The 24,974-nt window shown below is 47.7% G+C and overlaps 1 protein-coding gene across 2 annotated transcripts in view; it reads right to left on the reverse strand.

The window, feature by feature from the left end:
* The window catches only part of DIO2 (iodothyronine deiodinase 2), a 198,204-nt gene that overhangs the window by 12,845 nt on the left and 160,385 nt on the right, over nucleotides 1–24,974 (reverse strand). Inside the window, exon 3 of one of the 2 annotated variants that reach the window (XM_060181350.1) lies at nucleotides 3,074–3,404. In XM_060181350.1, the coding sequence (XP_060037333.1) occupies nucleotides 3,074–3,295 (222 nt within the window). In that variant the 5' untranslated portion in view covers nucleotides 3,296–3,404. Of the gene's footprint in view, nucleotides 1–3,073; nucleotides 3,834–24,974 lie in introns of those variants that run through there. The other variant, XM_007534385.3, reaches the window with a different exon arrangement.

Raw genomic sequence — 24,974 nt, forward strand, 5'->3', positions numbered from 1 at the left:
TCCCTAAGCCTAAGCCGGGACCCTGCAGGAGCATGGCAGTGGGCACACTGTAGAGTCAGTTCTCCCTAAGCCAGGACCCTGCAGGAGCATGGCAGTGGGCACACTGTAGAGTCAGTTCTCCCTAAGCCTAAGCCGGGACCCTGCAGGAGCATGGCAGTGGGCACACTGTAGAGTCAGTTCTCCCTAAGCCTAAGCCCAGGACCCTGCAGGAGCATGGCAGTGGGCACACTGTAGAGTCAGTTCTCCCTAAGCCTAAGCCGGGACCCTGCAGGAGCATGGCAGTGGGCACACTGTAGAGTCAGTTCTCCCTAAGCCAGGACCCTGCAGGAGCATGGCAGTGGGCACACTGTAGAGTCAGTTCTCCCTAAGCCAGGACCCTGCAGGAGCATGGCAGTGGACACACTGTAGAGTCAGTTCTCCCTAAGCCTAAGCCCAGGACCCTGCAGGAGCATGGCAGTGGGCACACTGTAGAGTCAGTTCTCCCTAAGTCTAAGCCCAGGACCCTGCAGGAGCATGGCAGTGGGCACACTGTAGAGTCAGTTCTCCCTAAGCCAGGACCCTGCAGGAGCATGGCAGTGGGCACACTGTAGAGTCAGTTCTCCCTAAGCCTAAGCCCAGGACCCTGCAGTAGCATGGCAGTGGGCACACTGTAGAGTCAGTTCTCCCTAACCCTAAGCCCAGGACCCTGCAGTAGCATGGCAGTGGGCACACTGTAGAGTCAGTTCTCCCTAAGCCAGGACCCTGCAGGAGCATGGCAGTGGGCACACTGTAGAGTCAGTTCTCCCTAAGCCTAAGCCCAGGACCCTGCAGGAGCATGGCAGTGGGCACACTGTAGAGTCAGTTCTCCCTAAGTCTAAGCCCAGGACCCTGCAGGAGCATGGCAGTGGGCACACTGTAGAGTCAGTTCTCCCTAAGCCGGGACCCTGCAGGAGCATGGCAGTGGGCACACTGTAGAGTCAGTTCTCCCTAAGCCGGGACCCTGCAGGAGCATGGCAGTGGGCACACTGTAGAGTCAGTTCTCCCTAAGCCCAGGACCCTGCAGGAGCATGGCAGTGGGCACACTGTAGAGTCAGTTCTCCCTAAGCCTAAGCCAGGACCCTGCAGGAGCATGGCAGTGGGCACACTGTAGAGTCAGTTCTCCCTAAGCCTAAGCCAGGACCCTGCAGGAGCATGGCAGTGGGCACACTGTAGAGTCAGTTCTCCCTAAGCCGGGACCCTGCAGGAGCATGGCAGTGGGCACACTGTAGAGTCAGTTCTCCCTAAGCCCGGACCCTGCAGGAGCATGGCAGTGGACACACTGTAGAGTCAGTTCTCCCTAAGCCTAAGCCCAGGACCCTGCAGGAGCATGGCAGTGGGCACACTGTAGAGTCAGTTCTCCCTAAGCCTAAGCCGGGACCCTGCAGGAGCATGGCAGTGGGCACACTGTAGAGTCAGTTCTCCCTAAGCCAGGACCCTGCAGGAGCATGGCAGTGGGCACACTGTAGAGTCAGTTCTCCCTAAGCCCAGGACCCTGCAGTAGCATGGCAGTGGGCACACTGTAGAGTCAGTTCTCCCTAAGCCAGGACCCTGCAGTAGCATGGCAGTGGGCACACTGTAGAGTCAGTTCTCCCTAAGCCTAAGCCCAGGACCCTGCAGGAGCATGGCAGTGGGCACACTATAGAGTCAGTTCTCCCTAAGCCAGGACCCTGCAGGAGCATGGCAGTGGGCACACTGTAGAGTCAGTTCTCCCTAAGCCTAAGCCCAGGACCCTGCAGTAGCATGGCAGTGGGCACACTGTAGAGTCAGTTCTCCCTAAGCCAGGACCCTGCAGGAGCATGGCAGTGGGCACACTGTAGAGTCAGTTCTCCCTAAGCCTAAGCCCGGACCCTGCAGGAGCATGGCAGTGGGCACACTGTAGAGTCAGTTCTCCCTAAGTCTAAGCCCAGGACCCTGCAGGAGCATGGCAGTGGGCACACTGTAGAGTCAGTTCTCCCTAAGCCTAAGCCGGGACCCTGCAGGAGCATGGCAGTGGGCACACTGTAGAGTCAGTTCTCCCTAAGCCTAAGCCCAGGACCCTGCAGGAGCATGGCAGTGGGCACACTGTAGAGTCAGTTCTCCCTAAGCCAGGATCCTGCAGGTGCATGGCAGTGGGCACACTGTAGAGTCAGTTCTCCCTAAGCCAGGACCCTGCAGGTGCATGGCAGTGGGCACACTATAGAAGGGTCCTAGGTCTGTGTGAAGGGGCAGAGAGAATGAAGCTATTTTACCCAGCATCAGAATGGCTGGGACACACCAAGTGAAAAAGCAAAGACCAGCACCCCTGGTTTGGAAAGAGCAGCCATAGCTTCTGGAGTTAAGTGGGTCACTGCTCCATCACTCACGGCTGGCTCCGGACGGAGTGGCTGGCAGAGGGTGGTGGTGCCCCACCACTCTTTCTAAGAGCATGTTTTACTTTGCAGAAACAAAGCAAAGGAAGGGGGGGGGGAAGCCGAGTTTCCAACCGCGTGCTCTCAGATCTTTCTTTGGCAAACTGATATCCAATAAACTCAGAACTCGGTGCTGGGCACGGAGCACATCAAGAGAGTTTGCTGGGGCTCTCTGTGGAGGACTCTTCCCAGTCTGGCCTCTACCAGAAGTGACTTATCCTGCCAGATCACACCTGCTAAGACCACCGTGTTAAGTCTCAGAGGTGGCAGTCACTTCTGTTCTCCCCTTCACGTCTCTGCGCCCACCCCCCAACATTTTTGAATTGTCCTTCCCAGCGCTCTGAAAGTCCCTAATCAAGCAAAACACCAAACTCCCACTTTTGGCCAAGAGCAGAAAAAGTCCCCCCCCCCCCCAGTTCTTCAGGCTTGTCCTAAAGTCCCATCATTACAACTTCACCCGCAGCTTCCAAGCCACTGGAATGAATAAGCCTGGAGGGGAAGAGGCTCACTGGGTCCCACAAAGCTGCTACCCGCAGCCCCCGGCCCCCTCCCCAGGCGGACTTGTGCAGCAGCTGTCAGAAGCAGGCTCGGGCTCCGCAGACTAACCTTGAGCACGAGGTCCGGAACTCACCCCCGCACCCTGGGAGGCGCCCCTCTGTGCTGCTCACCTGCTTGTAGGCGTCCAGGAGGAAGCTGTTCCAGACACAACGCATTCCTTCTGAGGTCAGCATGCGTCTCCACTCCCCACGAGTGGCCTTGGAGCGACTCAGCAGCAGCACCACGTGCTTGAGGAGAATGACCGAGTCATAAAGCACCAGGAAGAGGCAGTTGGAGAAAAAAACTGGCAGGATCTGCAGTGTGATCAGCAGGTCGACGCTGAGGATGCCCATTTTCTCTGCCTCCTGAGCCGGTGCCCTTGTGCCTTCCGGGTCCCCTTCACCTTCTTATTTAAGAGGGGTGGGGGGTGGTGATAGGGAGGTGAGGGTGGGGAGGGGGGAGCTAGGGGGTGGGGTGGGGTGGGGAGGGGGGAGAAGGAGAGAAAAATGAAATTAAAGAGAAGCCCAAGTTGTCTCCTCTTTCAAAGAAGCAGTAATGGCCAGACCAAGTCCAGTCTCTCCAAGCCCAGCAGCTGGAGCGTACCCATCAATTCATTCAGTTTGGAGCTGCTGCTCCCCCCCACCCCAGGATTTAAGATGTTAAAAGAAAACCCTGACGTCCAGGTCCCCTAATCCAGGCACCCTCCTCCGGTCCGGTAAAGACAGGCAGCTGAACTTTCACTTCCAAGCACCTAGGAGGCGGTGGTGGAGGCTGCAAAGTTTCCTTGAGCTGATCATTGTCTGTGTTCAGAAACGTAGCCTGTTTTCTCTCTTGACTTGCCAGTTTTGGAAATGTGCTTTAAGAGGAGGTTGGTTTGGTTTGGTTTGGTTTGGTGTGTAATCCCCCCCCCCCTTTTTTTTTTGTCTCACCCCCTCACCCCCGCTTTACTGCTTTTCTCGTTTTACACACACTTGCTGCTCTCCTCAGCTTGTTTCACTCTCTCCCTGCCTTCTCAGGGCTGCTGCTGGAGGCTCTCTTCTCTCTCGCTCCCTCTGGCTTTTCCTTCGCGCTATCTGCCGCTGGTGTGCAAAGTGCCTCTTGTAGCCCAGCCAGTCTCCCTGAAGCCTTTTATACATTCCCTGGCTAATTGCTGCAATAGAGAAATGAAAGCCTAATCTTGGTAAAGATCTTGACGTCATAGAGAAAAAGGGCTTTACTTTGGCCAGAACTGCAGTGAATGGAAAAGCAAAACTCAACGACTTCTTTTTAGAGAAGGGGGGGGGGGGTACAGGACAGTGAAGTTTTGCTTTGTGATTTAAAGGGCGGGGGAGAAGCACTACATTTGACAGCTTTCAGGAAATACTTCAGGCTTTGGGAAAAGCAATTCAGTACAACCTGTGGTGACACTCTGCCCTCTGACCACTGCTGTGTTGTGCACATTCATTTATTTACAAGGAGTTTGAGACAGAAATGACCCTGCTAGGAAGATAAAGATGAGAAATAGCAGTGACCAGTTGGTGTTTTCCCTCTATTTCCTGGAAGATGTAAACACTTACATTTGGTCTGTACATGTTCCTGTTATGACGGTGTCTCATCAGTTTGTGACCTAGGTTCTTTAAATAACTTTAAGATATATATTTTTTTCTAATTCAGAGTTGCGAGGTGGAGAAGTTTTAAGTTTTTCAAATATCATTTAGCATTTCTCCGAAACCTCTTACAGAAAATTAATACAAGTTGTAGCTTTGTTTTTTCACTTTTGCCAAGGGAAAAAAAATAAAAGGAAAAAAATAAAATCTTCCCAACATGAAAGTAATTAGACCTTCTTCTAGATCTGTTCCACCTATATGCAGATTAAATGAAAACGCACCCTCAAAGGACATCAAGGCCAAGGAGTAAGCTCCTTGAGAGAGAGCTCTTTGAATTCTGCATTCCGCCTACTTCTATAAACACGGTGCCCGAGAGAGCTGACACTTAAGGAAATCTTCCTTTTGGGCTCAGAACCTTTTAACTGAATTTGCAGGTGGGGAGGCCATGTTGAAGTGATTCGAGAGTCCTGCTTGCTCTGCCGCTGGCCACAGTCACACTGAGATTTACACGGACTGCGCTTTGGCAGGACGCCACGGTCCCCACCTCATTCTTGCTTCTCCTCTGTTCATACCCGACAAGCCATCTCTAGGAATTATGTTTTCTTGGCAGACAGAGGGGCAAGGAAAGACACTGGGGTGGCAACCGAGGATTGGAATTGAGGACTGATGAGCTGACTTGTCTAGGTCCATGGAGTTCCCATCAAGCACGAGCCAGGCCGGAGGTGCAGACCTGTGGGCAGTACCTTTCTCTGCTGCTTCTCTGTGGCTAAAACCCACATGAGCGCAGGAATCATGTAAAAGCCGGGGGGGGGGGGGGACATTAGGCGGTGGACCTATGGCCCAGAGCCTGCATGGAGAAGCATTTTATTCAGTCGGCATGGCTTTTGTTTTTGTTTTGTTTTGTTTTCAGTTGGAAAAAAAAAATCAGATCCGGATGAGAATACTCTTAGCTTCCTGCCTGCTTAGTTCCTCTTCACTGCCCAGCAGTGAGACTCATGCCGGACTAGCACATAATAATAGAAACTTTACATCAGACTCAACCTGACGCTGTTGACTGGCTATGGAAGAAGGGCAAATGCAAACGCTAGAAGAAGAAGAAGCACATAATAAGCCCAAGGTGCTGGGCCAGTGGCTGGCCAGGGCATGCACCGCTGTCCGCTAGAGGGCAGTAGAGAGCACCTTCCCCACACAGGATGGTGTGGCTGGGTGCCCCGAGCAAGTCGCCCTGGCAGCTGGTGTGACTCCCCCACGGCAGGGCACAAACATCACCACGCCCTGTTGGCTTAAGAATATGACCTCTTCATTTTTATCACCAGTTCAGTCCATGGTGGTTTTGGGATTGGCATACTCTGGATGAGATTTTGAGGAAACACTTGAGGGCTTAGGGAAATGCAATGGATATGCAGGACTAGAGAGATATCGCACAGGGTAGGGCGCTTGCCCTGCACATTGTGCAGCCAGACCTGAGCCCTGGCACCCTGTGATGGGCCTGCAGCACTGGAGGAAGCTCTGGTTCAGTGGTTTCAGTCTCTCTCTCTCTCTCTCTCTCTCTCTCTGTGTGTGTGTGTGTGTGTGTGTGTGTGTGTGTGTGTGTGTGTCTAAATGAAAAAGTGGCCTGGCGCAATGAGTTTGTGCATGCATCAGAGAGCTTGGCTTCACCAAAAAAAGGGGGGAGGGGAGAAAATGGATACAAGCCTCCTAGAAAAATGATTCTTCATAGGACATTTCCAATAAAGAGTGATACATTCACTTCATCCTGAGAGTCTGCTCCAGGCCCGTATAAAACAAAGGACAAAGAGAAGGAGGTGGCCGCATGACTTAACTACTGTAGACAGGAAAACTATAGTGGCAGGCAAAATGTTCCTGGCCAACAATGGCCAAAGAAGGTGTGGCCTGAGGAGGTGAGGGTTCTGCTCACTGTTGCAGCCTTGAAGCCTCACCCTCCTGAAACATGGAGTTCAGTCCGTTTCAACTAAGCCAGGTGGCTACTTGTTCACCCTGACCTGTTGCCCTCACTTGTCATGTTCTTTCAAGGACAAAAAAATATCTAGAAAATGACAAACTAAGGAGGTGGATTGGCAGAAAAATTGAAAAACAAACAAACAACAACAGAAAACCCCACATACGTTCTTAAAGTCATAGTTCAAGGCATGGCCAGACTATAAATAATAGTAAATCAAAGTCATAGCAGTTTGTCTTTCTTTTTTTTCTTCCCTTCTCTCTCTCTTTCCTTCTTCCTTCCTTCCTTTTTTATTTTAATTTATTGTCATCAGAAGTGTTTAAGGGAACAGTCTTAAATAAAAGAACAAACAGACGTATAGCCAAACCAATGATATAGTTGCTCAGATTTAATATGATTTTTTCCAAAATGAACCTCAAAACTGTGTCATCCCTTTAACCTGCCTACCCTAGAAATTACAATTCTTCAAAGTTATTTTATCATGAGACTCACAGCTGCTTGTTCTAATCATTACTGACATTTAGCACTTTGATCTTCAAATTGTTTCATGCCCATCAATAATAATAATAATAATAATAGCCTATGAAGTGACAGGTATGGATTGGGCCTTCGTATGATGAGAGGAAGTGGATCGCCCAGGTTACAGAGCCACCGTTGATGATGGAATGTTATCCCTAAATCAGTTGTTTTTTTTTTCTTTTTCCCCCTACATGACTATTTTGTGGGTTCCAGCCATTGATTTGAGAAACAAAAACTTCAAAATAACAGTAATAATAGCAAATAAGAAGAAAAACTCATCCAGAAATAGTTTTTTTTAAGAAGTTTACCTTCTAAATTGCAAAGGATGCTTGGGGTTTTATATCTGTGCACTATTACCCCAATTCAGATTTCTGGTTTAAATTTCCCTGTCATTATTTGAAATGTCGCCAGCAATCAACATTGTAATGCAGTAAATACAAACCAAGGTGTGCTGTGTTGGCTGAATCTCCGCATAGAATGTTTTACATGGGTTTTAACTGGCAATGAAAGGCGCCCTGAGGCGAAATGCTTTGGGCTGTTTAATAAATGCAGAACCACCGTCAGATTATTTCCATTTTTCTGCTAGTAGGAATGTATCTTGTCTCAACAAGAAGAGATAGATGCCTCTTCTTGGTAGGAAAATGAGCAAGTACATGGATAATGAATCTTTGTGTCTAACTCTTACATTGAGACTAAAAAGAAGAAAAGAAAGTAGCTTGGATAGCCTGAAAGCAAGTTTAAGACATGTCAAGGCTGGGGAGTCCCTCTGTCCTCCCCTTATTATCTGAAGTCAACCTGGACTCCGCCTCCACCTGTCTCCAGCCTGCCTGAGTGCCAGCTTGCTGGAGGGTCATTTAACTTTGAGAACCTGTGAAGTAACCGGAGAGACACTCAGAGATGGGAGGCGTTGGCAGGGAACACAGAAGCACTTCCTTCTTCTTCTAGCATTTGCCCTTCTTCCGTAGCCAGTCGACAGCATCAGGTTGAGCCTGATGTGAAGTTTCGAGACCTCCTTTGAATCTGGAGAGGTGGCAGTCGTTGACTATGTGGGTCATAGTCTGTCTGGAGCTGCAGGGGCAGTTCGGGTCGTCTCTGGCTCCCCAGCGATGGAACATAGCAGCGCACCGGCCATGGCCTGTTCGATAGCGATTGAGGAGGGCCCGATCATAACGTGCCAGGTCAAAGCCGGGTTGACGCTCGCAGGGGTCTGTGATGAGGTGTTTGTTCTTGACCTCAGCTGACTGCCAACTCTGTTTCCAAGAGAGTGGAACAGAGAAGTTCAGTGTAGGCGTAGGGGACCAGATTGGGTGACGAGACGTCAAGCGTTGGACAGGGTGGGTGAAGATATCTGCGTAGATTGGCAGGTCCGGTCGAGCGTAGACGTGGGAAATGAACTTAGATGATGCCACATCCCGACAAGTATCTGGCGGGGCGATGTTGCTAAGAACTGGCAGCCATGGGACCGGGGTGGAACGGATGGTTCCAGAAATTATCCTCATGGAGGAATATAATTTGGAACCGACCAAGTGGACATGGGGGCTACAGAACCATACTGGGGTACAGTATTCTGCAGTGGAATAGCATAATGCCAGAGAGGATGATCGTAGTGTGGAAGCGCTCGCGCCCCATGAGGAGCTGGCCAGTCTTGCAATGATGTGATTCCTCGCGCCCACCTTTGCTGCAGTTTGTATGAGATGTTCGTGAAATGACAGGGTGCGATCGAGAGTAACGCCAAGATAGACTGGCTGGGCTTCATGCCGGATTCTCGTATCGCCAAGCTGCACATTAAGCTCACGCGAGGCCGAGGCATGGTGTAGATGGAAAACAGATGATACCGTTTTTGCAGTGCTAGGGATTAGTCGCCATTTTTTACTTCCTAAAGTTAGGCATCTCTCCAAGATGCAGAGCCTTTGGAATGAACCAGTTGAGCTCACTTCTTGCTGAGAATTTGACTGGATCTTTTCTTTCTCCCTAAACATATACCCCAGTATAAGAGATGAAAATAAATAAGGCTGGGAAGTGGTCAAACCAGTCACTAGCTTTGGCGCCTTTCTCCTGCCTTGTTTCTTTCCACATGCAAATGATACTGTGGTTTAAAATAAGGCAGTTCATCCTCTATAAACGCCTCTCCAGTGGGATTTATTTGTTTTTGTTTTGTCTGCCGGAGGGCTTATGGTGGTGTGGGGGATTGAACCTGGGATTTAGGAGCCTCAGGCATGAAAGTCTCTTTGCATAACCATTATGCTCCCTACCCTCTGCAGCAGTAGGTCTGTAATCACATATACACTTCCTGACTCCTGTACTGAGGACACAGACGGGCAAAGGGCATTCAGACACAGGCTGGTTCACGCCATTCCAGAAAGCAGTCGGGTAGTTTGTGCCCGTTGAAAACAAAGGCCACAGCTCCTCCTCTCAAGAATTGGTTGGTGATGCTTGCTCTCACCAAATAAAGCAAGACAGTCAGAAAAATGCTGTCAGGGAGCCGGGCGGCAGCGCAGCGGGTTAAGCACACGTGGTGCAAAGTGCAAGGACTGGCATGAGGATCCTGGTTCAAGCCCCTGGCTCCCCACCTGCAGGGAAGTCGCTTCCCAGGTGGTGAAGCAAGTCTGAAGGTGTCTGTCTTTCTCTCCCCCTGTCTTCCCCTCCTCTCTCCATTTCTCTCTGTCCTGTCCAAGAATGATGGCATCAATAACAACAACAATAAAACAACAAGGGCAACAAAAGGGAATAAGTAAATAAATATTTAAAAAACAAAGAAAGGAAGGAAGGAAGGAAGGAAGGAAGGAAGGAAGGAAGGAAGGAAGAAGGGAAGGAAGGAAGGAAGGAAGAAAGAAAAGCCTTTTGCAAGGGAGTTGAGCCGTAGCGCAGCAGGTTCAGGGCAGGTGGCGCAAAGCTCTAGGACCAGCATAAGGATATGGAACTCTGGTGGTGGGAATTGTACCCCTAGCATCCCACAATCTTGTTGATCACTATTAAATCACTAATAAAAAATAAAATTAAGTCCCAAAAAAATACCGTCTTTCAACTGGAAACACTTAACTCTTAAGAAGCACTATTTTGAAGTGCAGATAAGAAAACTGTAATCTTCTTCATAAGTTATTGGTTATGATGAGTCGGGCGACCCAAATGTGGCCGACCATCTCATTGCCTCCCTGGATGCAGCACGCCAAGCCCGCTGGCAACAACTCACGGAAAGTCTGAACTTCACCCACTCAAGTAGGAAGGCCTGGAAGCTTCTTCACAGACTGGGTGCTGGTAGCCAACCCCCTCCCGTCTCCCATCCTCCCGTATCTCCAAACTCAGTGGCCAGTCACCTAACTCAAGTTGGACGTGCTAAGATCGACCCAGTCTGGAAAAGAGAAATTTCCCATGAGTGGTCGTCCCACTTCCGGTTATCTTGTCCATCTCCAAAACTCTCTCCCTTTACACTGTCTGAACTGGAAGACGCTTTGAAGAGGGTTAAACCGGGAACAGCTGCTGGCTATGATAACATCACCCCAGAACTCATTCTTAACCTGGGTCCCGCGGCAAAGAAGTGGCTCGCTTCATTCCTGTCCCACATCTTGGAATCTGAGTCTATGCCCAAAGTTTGGCGTCGTGCGAAGATTATAGCGGTTTTGAAACCAAAGAAAGACCCAACACTGGCTGCCAGCTATAGACCAATTTCTCTCCTCTCCGTGTGTTACAAACTCCTTGAGAGGCTGCTTCTGTCACGTATTTCTCATCTTACAGAGAAATTCCTATCACCCGCCCAGGCTGGTTTCCGCCCAGGAAGATCTACCTGCGAACAAGCCCTGGCCCTCTCAACTTACATTGAAAATGGATTCCAGAAGAATTTAAAGACGGGTGCTGTCTTTGTTGATCTCACAGCAGCCTATGACACGGTCTGGCACCGTGGTCTCCTGGTCACGATCTCAAGATGCCTGCCTCCATGGGTGGCCAACACTATATCGTTTCTTCTCCAAAACAGAAGATTCCAGGTGCATCTGGGTGACAAGTCTAGCAGATGGAGACTTGTCTCAAGTGGCCTCCCCAGGGCTCTGTTCTGGCTCCTACGCTATTTAATATTTACATCAATGACCTCCCAGAAACTTCTTCAAGGAAGTTCATCTACGCCGATGACATCTGCTGTGCAACTCAGGCATCAAAGTTCGACGTCCTCGAGGAAACACTCACGAAAGACATGTCTCTGATATCTGATTACTATAAAAAATGGCGACTAATCCCTAGCACTGCAAAAACGGTATCATCTGTTTTCCATCTACACCATGCCTCGGCCTCGCGTGAGCTTAATGTGCAGCTTGGCGATACGAGAATCTGGCATGAAGCCCAGCCAGTCTATCTTGGCATTACTCTCGATCGCACCCTGTCATTTCACAAACATCTCATACAAACTGCAGCAAAGGTGGGCGCGAGGAATCACATCATTGCAAGACTGGCCAGCTCCTCATGGGGTGCGAGCGCTTCCACACTACGATCATCCTCTCTGGCATTATGCTATTCCACTGCAGAATACTGTACCCCAGTATGGTTCTGTAGCCCCCATGTCCACTTGGTCGATTCCAAATTATATTCCTCCATGAGGATAATTTCTGGAACCATCCGTTCCACCCCGGTCCCATGGCTGCCAGTTCTTAGCAACATCGCCCCGCCAGATATTCGTCAGGATGTGGCATCATCTAAGTTCATTTCCCACGTCTACGCTCGACCGGACCTGCCAATCTACGCGGATATCTTCGCCCACCCTGTTCAACGCTTGACGTCTCGTCACCCAATCTGGTCCCCTACGCCTACACTGAACTTCTCTGTTCCACTCTCTTGGAAACAGAGCTGGCAGTCAGCTGAGGTAAAGAACAAACACCTCATCACAGACCCCTGCAAGCGTCAACCCGGCTTTGACCTAGCATGTTATGATCGGGCCCTCCTCAATCGCTATCGAACAGGCCATGGCCGGTGTGCCGCTATGTTCCACCGCTGGGGAGCCAGAGACGACCCGAACTGCCCCTGCGGCTCCAGACAGACTATGACCCACATAGTCAACGACTGCCACCTCTCCAGATTCAAAGGAGGTCTCGAAACTTTACATCAGGCTCAACCTGATGCTGTCGACTGGCTACGGAAGAAGGGCAAACGCTAGAAGAAAAAGTTATTGGACTAAAGTTATTCCCTGATTCGTGGTTAATGGTATACAGCACATACACAGAGTAAGACTGATTCTCAGCTCACCACGTGCTCACTAGCTTACAGAGTTCAGTGCAGTGTGAAATTATTGGTCTAAAGTTATTTCCTGACTCGTGGTTAATGGTATACAGCACATACACAGAGTAAGACTGATTCTCAGCTTACCACGTGCTCACTAGCTTACAGAGTTCAATGCAGTGTGAAGTGTGACATGAGACTGTCAGCTGTCAATAGGCCTTAACACTGAGGATTCTGACAGAGCAGAGTTCATGGATGTGACCCACGGCAAACTGATGTGCTTCAATGTGTGAAATTCCTCAACATTTTAAACATATTTTTAAGCATATTTTAAGTATTTTCATTTTTAAAAGGTTTTTAAAAAATATTTATTTCCTTTTGTTGCCCTTGTTGTTTATCGTTGTTGTTATTATTGTTGTTGTTATTGATGTCATCGTTGTTGGATAGGACAGAGAAAAATGGAGAGAGGAGGGGAAGACAGAGAGGAGAAGAGAAAGACAGACACCTGCAGACCTGCTTCACCACTTATGAAGCGACTCCCCTGCAGGTGGGGAGCCGGGGCTCGAACCGGGATCCTTTACGCCACATGCGCTTACCCCAGTGCGCTACCGCCTGACTCCCACAAGGAACCTTATTGAGAAGAGAATGTCATGCAATTTAGCATGCAAGCAAATGTCAGGTGAATATAAAACTTAACTTCTCAATAATAGGTCTATACGATGATTATTTAAAAGTCCTTCTCACAAGTCATCAAACGTACCCAAAGATATCACTTCCCATTAGAGAGCAGATACCAGCTCAACTACTTACCTAAGTCTAGAACAAGCTCCAGCCCCCACAGTGATAAATAGAAATCTGGACGTACAAAGAGGGAAGTATGGGCATCTATTTGATTCTCCAGTGGAGGGTCTAAGATTCTCCCTGGTGCTGTGCCAAGAGGTGGAACTTTCATATGCATGTACATTCAGTTTTGTAGGTGAGCTTTGCTATATTGGAAAACATATTCAAATACTAAATCTCAATGCATGAACAGGCCTTTCTTTTCCTGCAGTCTATAAAAATGCCAGGGCAATCTGCTTTCCATGTTGAGACACCAAACAGCTTAACATTGAGTGATATCCAACTTTATGAGACACATAAAAATAAAATAAAAATGGGCACGATGATAAACATTTAAAGAGATAAACACTGTCAAACAAAAATGATTACAAAGTTTCTAACAATCTACATGTTTCATTGTTTTCTGCTTCCCTAGCTATCCTTGTGATCAATTTCCTTTGCTCATTTCCCTGCTTTTAATAATGTATGTTCCCATAATCACAGGCATTAAAGGATGCAAAACAGAACACATTCTGCGTTTATTGGGGAAAATATAAGTCATTTGAAAGTGCAAATTTTTGAGTGTTCTAATTTCACTTAAGAATTTTGGACAAATTGAGTTGTTTTTTAGCATGGAATACTGCTTACCTTAAACTATGTGCATCCACCACACTCAACCTTCTTCAGCCTGGGAAAATAACAATTTCATATTGTTTGACCTAATAGTATTTCAAATAGCAAAAGGTCTACAGATTGCCATGCACTTAAGCTTCAAATGATTATTTCTTGGTTTAAACCAAAAAAGGAAAGAGGAAAATGGATGTCTTGTTTACATCACTGTATCCTTGAGAATTTTATTTGAAATTTTAGTATTAAAAATAAATGTATGGGGAGTCGGGCAGTAGCACAGCGGGTTAAGCGCAGGTGGCGCTAAGCACAAGGACCAGTTTAAGGATCCCGGTTCGAGCCCCCGGCTCCCCACCTGCAGGGGAATCGCTTCACAAGTGGTTAAACAGGACTGCAGGTGTCTATCTTTCTCTCCCCTTCTTTGTCTTCCCCTCCTCTCTCCATTTCTCTCTGTCCTATCCAACAACAATGAGATCAACAACAACTACAACAATAAAAATAAATAAATAAATAAATGTATGGGCAGAAATAAAAAAAAATGAAATAAATAAATAAATAAATAAATAAATAAATAAATGTATGGGGGGTCGGGCGGTAGCTCAATAGGTTAAGTGTACTTGGCACGAAGCGCAAGGATCCCGGTTCAAGCCCCCGGCTCCCCACCTGCAGGGGGGTCGCTTCACACTTCCAGGAGCAGTGGATTTGTAGTACTGACACAGAGCCCCAGCGATAACCCTGGAGGGGAAAAAAATGGAACTTATCTTTATAGGAAATGACCCACTGACACACACACACACAAAGAAAAGTCCCACTGACACAAAACAGTGGGAGATGTTACCCATGTATATAGAACATTGAAAAAGTGACTCACACATCTTTAGAGTGTAGAAAACACTTTTCCCTGAGCAAATAGCCTATTCCTGATGATACCATTTTTAAATGTTTACTAGTTTATTTATTTTAAATGATAGGACAGAGAGAAATTAAGAGGGGTAGAGGAGGATTTAGGAGGTGGTGCACCTGGTTAAGTGCTCACATCACATTGTGCAAGGACCCAGGTTCAATCCCCTGGTCCCCACCTGCAAGGGGAAAGCTTCACAAGTGGTAAAACAGGGCTGCAGGTGTCTGTCTCTCTCCCTCTCTATCTCCCATTCCTTCTCAGTTTCTGTCTCTATTCAATAATAAATAAAAATATAAAAAGAGGGGCAGAGGACACAGAAAGGGAGAAAGGACATGCCTGCACCAATGCGCTAGCACTTATGAAGCTTTTTTCCTGCAGGTGGGGACCTGGGGCTTGAACCTGGGTCCTTGCACATGGTGGCTTGTGTGTGCGCGCGCAGCTGGGTGCACCACTGCCCACACAATGAGAATATCATTCTTAATGAGAGTTTTCATAAGACTGATTTTCTGGGTTGCCTACTCAAATTGGGGGTTAGTGTAGCCCATCACTTCTGTGAATAGAGTTAAATTAACTCCACAACGTAGTTTAAGTACATTCTCCAGACACCGAACCACTACTTGAACCACTTCTAGGACCACCTTTACTCAGTTTGTCACAAGGGACTTTGGTAGCACTAATGATGTGTGGGCTGTACCACAGGCCACCTAGGGAGGACAAGATTATCTTCTCGTATAATGTCTCTTTTATAATAATGTTCATATCCAGACAAACAGCACCAACGAGTCATGATGGCTAACACTTACTGAGAACTTCCTGTGTACCAGTCACTTTTTTAAATGCTTTAATTGTAGTAAACCATTTAATCTCCTGAGCGATCTTCTGGTTTCAATACCATTATTAGGTTAATTTGTCAATGAGGAAATCAAGGGTAGGGAGGAAGCAAACTGCCAAGACCACAGTCTGAGTCACCTGGTGCTGAGGCTGGCAGTGTCTGCGGATATACTCAGCCAGCTTCTACCTGAGTTAGTGTAGCAGGTCAAAACAAGAGCCTATTGGCAAAAGGTATTAAATGCTGATTCCTGGAACCTCACTTGGAGGAAGAATCTTTAGGGGAGCACCTGGTTGAGTGCACACATTACCGTGCAGGGGACGAGGGTTCAAGCTCTCACTTCCCATCTGCAAGGGGGTGTGTTCACTGGTGGTGAAGCAGGCCTGCAGGTCTCTTTCTCTCTCCCTCTATAAAACAGAGAAGGAAAAGAAGGAAAAAAGGAAGGGGTGTCTGCCAGAAGCAGTGGATCGTGCGGGCACCCGGCCCTGTGGCAAACAAGAAAAGGAGCAGGAGGAGAGGAGAAAAGAGGAAAGAATCTTTGCGGATATGATTGTGCAGAGGAGCATCTAAAGATGGAGGAATTGTGCTGGAACCTCCCCGTGGACCCTAGATGGCATCTCCTGCAACCCTGTAAAAAAAGGGGGGAGAGCACGGCGCTAGCACAGCGGGTTAAGCACACGTGACACAAAGCGCAAGGACCGGCGTAAGAACCCAGGTTCGAGTCCCCGGCTTCCCACCTGCGGTGGGGGGGTCGCTTCACAGGCGGTGAAGCCGGTCTGCAGGTGTCTGTCTTTCTCTCCCCCTCTCTGTCTTCCCCTCCTCTCTCCATTTCTCTCTGTCCTGTCCAACAACGACGACAGCAATAACAACAGCACTAATAATAATGACGATGAACAACAAGGGCAACAAAAGGAAAAAAATTTTTTTAGAAAAGGAGAAGCAGAAAGATCTCTCTCTCTCTCTCTCGTTTGCTTTCTCTCTTCATGAATACACACAGAGAAAGAAGAAGAGAAGAATACAGAGCAAAGCGATTTTAAAGACACTAGTCTTGAACACCAGAGTGGCAGAGCCGCACCAGGAGTCTGTATTCAGGTGCAGCAAGGGAGGGAGTTTCCCTGAAGCCTGGTGGAGACGTGCGCCTACCCACACTGTGTTCTAGTTTTTATTATTTTAATTTTTTATTATCTTTATGTATTGGATAGAGACGGCCAGAAATCATGAGGGAAGGGGAAGATAGAGAGGAGAGAGACATAGAGACACCTGCAGCCCTGCTTCACCACTTGTGAAGCTTTCCTCCCTGCAGGTGGGGACCAGAGGCTCGAACCCGGGTCCTTATGCCCTGTAATGTGTGTGCTCAACCAGGTGCGCCACCACCCGGCCTCCCTACCCACACTCTGATTTTGGCCCAGTGGCCCTGGCATGCAGAACCATGAGAGAACAACACATGCTCACCATTCAAAGCCAACTGGGGATAGTTCATCATGGCAGCCACTGGCAACAGAAATAGACTATAAGCAGAGCAATGCTAGACGATAAATGTGATTTAATGTTCCTATTTTTATGTGTTTTATTTTATCGCTACCAGGGTGATTATTGTGACTGCATGCTACACGAAGAATCCAGCACTCCCTGCAGGCATACTTTCCCCCCTTTGTTTATTTCTTTTATTTGCTAGGACAGAGAGAATCGAGAGGAGTGGAGGCAGTAAACAAGGAGAGAGATGGAGCGGAGGTACCTGAATCGTGGCTTCCCCTGTCCAGACAGGTGGCTGTCAGGGAGCTAGAACCCTGGTCCTAGTGAGTGGTGATGTGAGCGTTCAGCCAGGAGCTAGAACCCTGGTCCTAGTGAGCGGGGATGTGAGCCTTCAGCCGGGAGCTAGAACCCTGGTCCTAGTGAGTGGGATGTGAGCGTTCAGCCGGGAGCTAGAACCCTGGTCCTAGTGAGTGGTGATGTGAGCGTTCAGCCGGGAGCTAGAACCCTGGTCCTAGTGAGTGGGGATGTGAGCCTTCAGCCGGGAGCTAGAACCCTGGTCCTAGTGAACTGGGATGTGAGCGTTCAGCTGGGAGCTAGAACCCTGGTCCTAGTATAAATATAAGAATAATTATCAGCATATTGTTTCCCTCCTGATAGCCTTGCATATTCTGAGTGCCTTCATGTCTCTCTCAAAGTCTTTAGAATGATGAGTCTCGCACCTGCAGGGGAAGCTTTGCAAGTGGGGAAGCAGGGCTGCAGGTGTCTCTCTGTCTCTCCCTCTCTATCACTCCCCTACCCTCTCGATTTCTAGTCATCTTTATCCAATAAATAAAAATGATTTAAAAAATTATTTTTTTTTAAGAATGATGAATGTCCACTTATTTAGTCTCCTCTTTCCAAGAGGATTTCTGGGATTGTGGTTATCCTTTTAGTTTGCCTTTCAAATCACTTCTTTTCCGTGAAACTCAGTAAAGGTTCTGTAATTCAAAGTAGACCCCCCCCCCCATGATCTAAGCATAGCGGAGAAATAGGTAGAATGCAGTATGTCTGGTTGTGTGATTTCAAAATTAACTGTGGATTTAATTTTAATTTTTTATTGGGAGATTAATGGTTTATAGTCAACAGTAAAATATAATAGTCTGTACATGTATAACATTTCCATATAACAATACAACCCCCACTAGGCCCTCCTCTGCCATCATGTTACAGGACCTGACCCCTCCCCCCACCCCAGAGTCTTTGACTTTGGTTCAATACACCAACTCCAGCCCAGGTTCTGCTGTGTGTTTTTCCTTCTGATCTTGTTTTTCAACTTCTGCCTGTGAGTGAGACCATCCCATATTCATCCTTCTGTTTCTGACTTACCTCACAACGTGATATCTTCAAGCTAATGATGGATTTTTAATTTGAAAATCAGATAAACTACTTTAGTCAAAATTCCTCCAGTATTAAGAGAAATTATATAAGCATGCCTATTGATACCAGAGTTGTATTTGTTCATCAAAGCAACCTGTCAAAAACTGCTAAGTAATAACATCTGCCCTTAGTATCAAATCTATACAATAGCATAACAAATTTAAGTCATCAAGTTTTACTTAGCGATGGCAAAAAGCATTCTGCCGAGGGAGTCGGGCAGTAGCGCAGTGAAGCGTAGGGACTGGCAAAAGGATCCCGGTTCGAGCCCCCGGCTCCCCACCTGCAGGGGAGTCCCTTCACAGGCGGTGAAGCAGGTCTGCAGGTGTCTATCTTTCTCTCCCCCTCTCTGTCTTCCCCTCCTTTCTCCATTTTTCTCTGTCCTATCCAACAACAACTACATCAACAACAACAATAATAATAAATAAAATAAATAAAAATTTTTTAAAATTTAAAAAAATTCTGCCTAGCCACAAATAACAAGAAATATCTTCTAATTATGAAAATTACAAATATTGCAGGTACACTTACTTTCCTAAAGCTCCAGCTGACCTTCCAACCTGGCTCGTTAATCTGAATAGCAACCAGATGACTCCCTCACAGGACAGCCAGCCAAGATGAAACTAGATACCCCAATCGGTTTCTCTCCGTCAATGAAAGTAAATAGGGTTCACCAAAAAAAGCCTGTCTTAATCAAGCCAGCTGATGGAGTCAGATTTAACCAGGACCCAGGAAATTTGACAACTCAAGGCAGGAAGGATGTGTTTTCAGTTACCTGAGGGACTTTTTCAATCTGTCATCAGAATGACTTCCCTCTTTCTGCTTTATGTGCCTTGTTCTAGGCCAGACTTTCCCAAACTCAGCTCAGCTGACATTTCGGTATAGATCAATTTCTTTGTTCTTTGGCATCTCTTGTCTCTAATAGATGCCAGTTGCATCATGACACCTCGTCCTCTTACCCCATCAAAAACTGAGGGTCAGAGAAATAGCTCACTTAGTAGTTGTTTGTTTCGTCATGTGAACAGCACAAGTTCGAGCTCTGGCATGCCACACAGGAGTGCCTGGGGGAATCCTCAGTGCTATGACCTCTCTTTCTCTCTCTCTCTCTTTGTCTCTCTCTCTGAGAAAGTCGGATATGCAATTGTGTGAGTCCTCAGTGGTTGAAAAATAAGTATCTCATTTTGTCAGATCTCCCCTGTGGAACAAAATCATTCTCAATTGAAAACTAATGTCATAGTATGAGTCTTAATGCTAACCAGTATAACCCATTAAATGAGAGGGAATAAATGAAGAAAAAAATTAGAACAAATGATTCTTCTACACTGGTTTTGTTTCATAGATCAAAACGGTGTAAGGTGGGCCCTTCAATGCTAAAGACAGCCTTCTTCAAGTGAACCACTGAGAGTTGGTTTTAACTAGCCACTTTCATGACAGACCCTGTTCCAAAGGACAGCTTGTCCGTGTTCTTACCAATCGTTCATTCTCACCTGAGATTTCTAAGAATCAGGATGTTGACCTGACCTTGACGCGCATGGATTAGACTGTCACTCAGGGCAGGTGTGCATACTCAGCCCTCCTATTCATATATGTATCTGGAGCGCCCGGAGGCCAGGCTCCTGCATCAGACATGAGCAGTTTCATTAACCTAAGTGGTCAGCAATCAGGTTTTAATTCCCTGGGTGATTTAGGAGTGGAAATAAAGAGAAAGGGGTTTAGGAAAAAGCCATCTGAGATGGTCTTGTCCCACCTCACCCCCAGAAAGGATCTCTGTTTTCTTACACAACAGATACAAATAAAAAAGAATAGGGAGCTGGGCGGTAGCACAGCAGGTTAAGCACACATGGTTAAACGCATGTGGCGCGAAGCGCAAGGACCGGCATAAGGGTCCCAGTTCAGCCCCCAGCTCCCCCACCTGCAGGGGGGTCGCTTCACAGGCGGTGAAGCAGGTCTGCAGGTGTCTGTCTTTCTCTCCCCCTCTCTGTCTTCCCCTCCTCTCTCCATTTCTCTCTGTCCTACCCAACAACAACAGCAATAATAACAACAACAACAACGATAAACAACAAGGGCGACAAAAGGGAAAATAAAAAGAAATAAAATAGGGGGCCAGGTGGTGGTGCACCTGGTTAAGCGCACATGTTACAATTCGCAGGACCCAGGTTCGAGCCCCTGGTCCCCACCTGCAGGGGGAAAGCTTTGCAAGTGGTGAAGCAGGGCTGCAGGGGTCTCTGTCTCTCTCCTTCTCTGTGTTACCACCCTTTCCTCTTTATCTCTGACTGTCTCTATCCAGTACATACATAAAATGATAATAAAACCTTGAAAAGTAGAGCAAAAATTTTAAAAGATTTACGAGAAGCAGAAACTTGTGAAGCAGATTTTCAGCCAGACAGATTAAACAGGCAGATACACACAGGCAGAGAGAAAGTGACAAAGAGCCACAGAGCCAGACTTTCCTTCAAGGTGGTAGAGGCAGGGTTAGACCCGGCTCTCGTATACGGCAAAGCAGTACCAGGCTTTTCTCTTTAGAATATTAGAATAAGTGAGGCCACACAAAAATATCCTAAGCCTCCATCATCATAATGGATTTTGGTCATCACCGGCGCAAATGGCACGGAACTGCCTGAGCTCTTAGAAACTTCGACTCGCACCGTGATTTCTCTTCATTCATGAAAAATACTGGATTTTTTTAAAAACATTTTTTATATATTTATTTTATTTATTTATTCCCTTTCGTTGCCCTTGTTGTCTTATTGTTGTAGTTATTATTGTTGTTGTCGTTGTTGGATAGGACAGAGAGAAATGGAGAGAGGAGGGGAAGACAGAGAGGGGGAGAGAAAGACAGACACCTGCAGACCTGCTTCACCGCCTGGGAAGCGACTCCCCTGCAGGTGGGGAGCCGGGGGCTCGAACCGGGATCCTTATGCCGGTCCTTATGCTTTGCGCCACCTGCGCTTAACCCACTGCGCTACAGCCCGACTCCCCAAAATACTGGATTTTTTAAAAAGTATATGATGGGTAGCATGGCATTCTACTCACATGCAGGTGAAAGAAACACAATTACAGCTCTGCTTTCAGGTCTAAACAACCCCTCATAGTCTCAGAAGATAATCCACTACAGACTTCCTTCTGGCACTAAGTGCGGGCCAAGCTCAATACCTGATTTTCATCTCACACACCTTCAGCCAGCAGTTCACTTCTGCCCCTCCCACAAAGATAATGCATGTGCCAACCAAGATGGGCATGTGTTTATTATTGTCTCTGTTCAGAATTCACTGGTGAGAATACACAAGCTGCACTGTTCCTGGCATCGATGCCACTCCCTCCCAAGACACAGGGTGCGAGCCCTGCCCCAGTGCTTGTGCCAGCAAGTCAGGGCTTCTGCTCAGGCTCTCTCTCCTCCAGTCACGCAGGAGAGAGTGCAGGAGGCTGCACAGACGGACAGGAAATGGAGCTGGATCCTCAGCCCAGAGGAGACACTGCTGCCCCTCCTTCTGTTCAAGTGTTTTGCTCTTTTGACTGAAGGTGTTTCAGTGGGTGAGGAGAGCTGCCTTGAACTGTCGTCTCTTGAGAGAAAGCTGACAGTGCAAAAAGTTCAAGCACACATTGACTGATGGCATGGCCCCAACCCGAGCAGCTGGAAATCTCTGTCATTGTCAAGACCGGGGGAGCAGTTTCACCTGCCAAGATGCTGGTCTCCCTCCTCCTCCTCCTTCCTCTACATTCCTCCCTCCCCGACCAAAAAAGAAGAGAAAAATGAGAAAGGGACACATTTGGCCCTGAAAACAGATGTTTTGTGTGTAAGCTGTGTTTCTTGACTTTGCAGTTGCAAGGACTTTGGTTCTCAGATTGGGAAAGTGGTCTTACTGGGGATGGGGCAGAAGAGTGAATGCAGGAGGGGGCCCGGGCAGTAGCGCAGCGGGTTAAGCGCACATGGCACAAAGCGCAAGGACTGGTGTAAGGATCCTGGTTGAAGCCCCCGGCTGCCCACCTGCAGGGGAGTCGCTTCACAGGCTGTGAAGCAGGTCTGCAGGTGTCTGTCTTTCTCTCCCCGTCTCTGTCTTCCCCTCCTCTCATTTCTTTCTGTCCTACCCAACAACAAAAGCAATAAGAGCAACAAAAGTGGAAAAAATAGCCTCTAGGAGCAGTGGATTCGTACTGCAGGCACTGAGCCCTGGCAAAACCAAATAAAGAAAAAGTGGATGTTGTCCAGCCTCCCTTCACAGGATGGAACACTCTCTACCATTGTTGAGCCAAGTTGAGGGCAAGGTCCTATGAGGGGCCCATAATGGGGTCTTTTTTTGTTGTTACAGATAGAGATGACCTGTAACAATGACTAACAATGGGAAACTTCTTCAAGGAAGTTCATCTACGCCAATGACATCTGCTGTGCAACTCAGGCATCCAAGTTCGACATCCTCGAGGAAACACTCATGAAAGACATGTCTCTGACATCTGATTACTGTAAAAAATGGCGACTAATCCCTAGCACTGCAAAAACGGTATCATCTGTTTTCCATCTACACCATGCCTCGGCCTCGCGTGAGCTTAACATGCAGCTTGGCGATACGAGAATCCGGCATGAAGCCCAGCCAGTCTATCCTGGCGTTACTCTCAATCGCACCCTGTCATTTCACGAACATCTCATAAAAACTGCAGCAAAGGTGGGCGCGAAGAATAACATCATTGCAAGACTGGCCAGCTCCTCATGGGGCGCGAGCGCTTCCACACTAGGATCATCCTCTCTGGCATTATGCTATTCCACTGCAGAATACTGTGCCCCAGGATGGTTCCATAGCCCCCATGTCCACTTGGTCGATTCCAAATTATATTCCTCCATGAGGATAATTTCTGGAACCATCCGTTCCACCCCAGTTCCATGGCTGCCAGTTCTTAGCAACATCGCCCCGCCAGATATTCGTCGGGATGCGGCATCATCTAAGTTCATTTCCCACATCTACGCTCGACCGGACCTGCCAATATACGCGGATATCTTCGCCCACCCTGTTCAACGCTTGACGTCTCGTCATCCAATCTGGTCTCCTACGCCTACACTGAACTTCTCTGTTCCAGACTCTTGGAAACCGAGTTGGCAGTCAGCTGAGGTCAAGAACAAACACCTCATCACAGACCCCTGCAAGCGTCAACCCGGCTTTGACCTAGCACGTTATGATTGGGCCCTCCTCAATCGCTATCGAACAGGCCATGGCCAGTGCGCCGCTATGTTCCATCGCTGGGGAGCCAGAGACGACCCGAACTGCCCCTGCGGCTCCAGACAGACTATGACCCACATAGTCAACGACTGCCACCTCTCCAGATTCAAAGGAGGTCTCAAAACTTTACATCAGGCTCAACCTGACGCTGTTGACTGGCTACGGAAGAAGGGCAAACGCTAGAAGAAGAAGAAGAATGGCTAACAGTCAACGCCCATGTTCAGCAGGGAAGCAATTACAGAAGCCAGACCTCCCACCTTCTGCATCCCCACAATGACCCTGGGTCCATACTTCCAGAGGGATAAAGAATAGGAAAGCTATCAGGGGAGCTGATGGGGTATGGAGTTCTGGTGGTGGGAATTGTGTGGAGTTGTACCCCTCTTATCCTATGATTTTGTTAATGTCTCTTTTTAAAAAATAAATTAAAAAAATAAGGAAAAAAAAGTGAATGTAGGGGAAATCCAGATTTCAAGAGGCCTGATCCTACATTTTGAAGGGTCCTCTTTAAGGAAAACACACGGTTATTGATACAGTGTGAATCAGGTTTAGAAATGAGCAGTGTTCTACCCCTACCCCCACCTCCGAAGAGGACGTTTCACAGACCGTAAAGCAGTGCTGTAGGCATCTCTTTTCCTCTCTCCCTTTCTCTCTCCCTCATCTGTCTCACACTTTGTCACTGTACTAGCAAGTGAAGAAAAAAAGAGAGAGAGAAATAAAACATTTTTTAAGTGAGTAGCTTCATTGTGTTGGAAGGCTAGCATGTGAAAAGGCTGAGAAATGTTATAAACATTACAAAATCAAGAGAAATGGTGACATTTGTCTGAATTAACTACCTGATACATTTTGTCTCCGTAGATGCATTGACTGCCGTGCCGTAACTCAATCACATTGTCATTTAACAGTTGTGTTAATTAATTTTTGCCACCAGGATTATCACTGCCCGCACAATGATGGGTGAAGCAGAAAAAGTCAGTGAGGAAGAGAGACGGAGAGGAGAGGCCACAGAAATACTGCTTTGCTGGGGGGTGAGGTAGAAAGAGACAGACGTGCCAAGAATGATAGCTCTGCCCTGTGGCTTCTGAAGCTTCCTCCACACAGGTGGGAGCTGGGGACTTGAACCTGAGTTTCTGTGAAGGGTCAAGTCCCCAGCAAGGTGTATGCCTTAGCACCACCACCCAGCCTTCCTGCGACTTTCTATGGAGGGAATAGAATCACAGTTGTCTTAAGACTGTCCTGCAGACGTGAAAATAAGAATGTACTTTTAACTAGCGCTGATGAGAGGGTGCCTTTCAGTTTTGTAGCTCACTAAAGTCGGAGCAAAGTTACACGAGTGAGTCTGGATTTTCCTTGGCTGTCAGTGCGAGGCTGGGTTTTTCATGTTTCTAAGCCTATTGTCCCTCCACAACCACATTTCTTAGCCCTCTGGTGCTGTGCTTCACTGCCATAATGCCAGCTGATGTGTCATGCAGGGCAGTTTTCTTAGGAGCAGCCCCACACAC

The sequence above is a fragment of the Erinaceus europaeus genome, chromosome 22 (genome assembly GCF_950295315.1).
Source record: "Erinaceus europaeus chromosome 22, mEriEur2.1, whole genome shotgun sequence".
In the NCBI taxonomy this organism is placed as follows: domain Eukaryota; kingdom Metazoa; phylum Chordata; class Mammalia; order Eulipotyphla; family Erinaceidae; genus Erinaceus; species Erinaceus europaeus.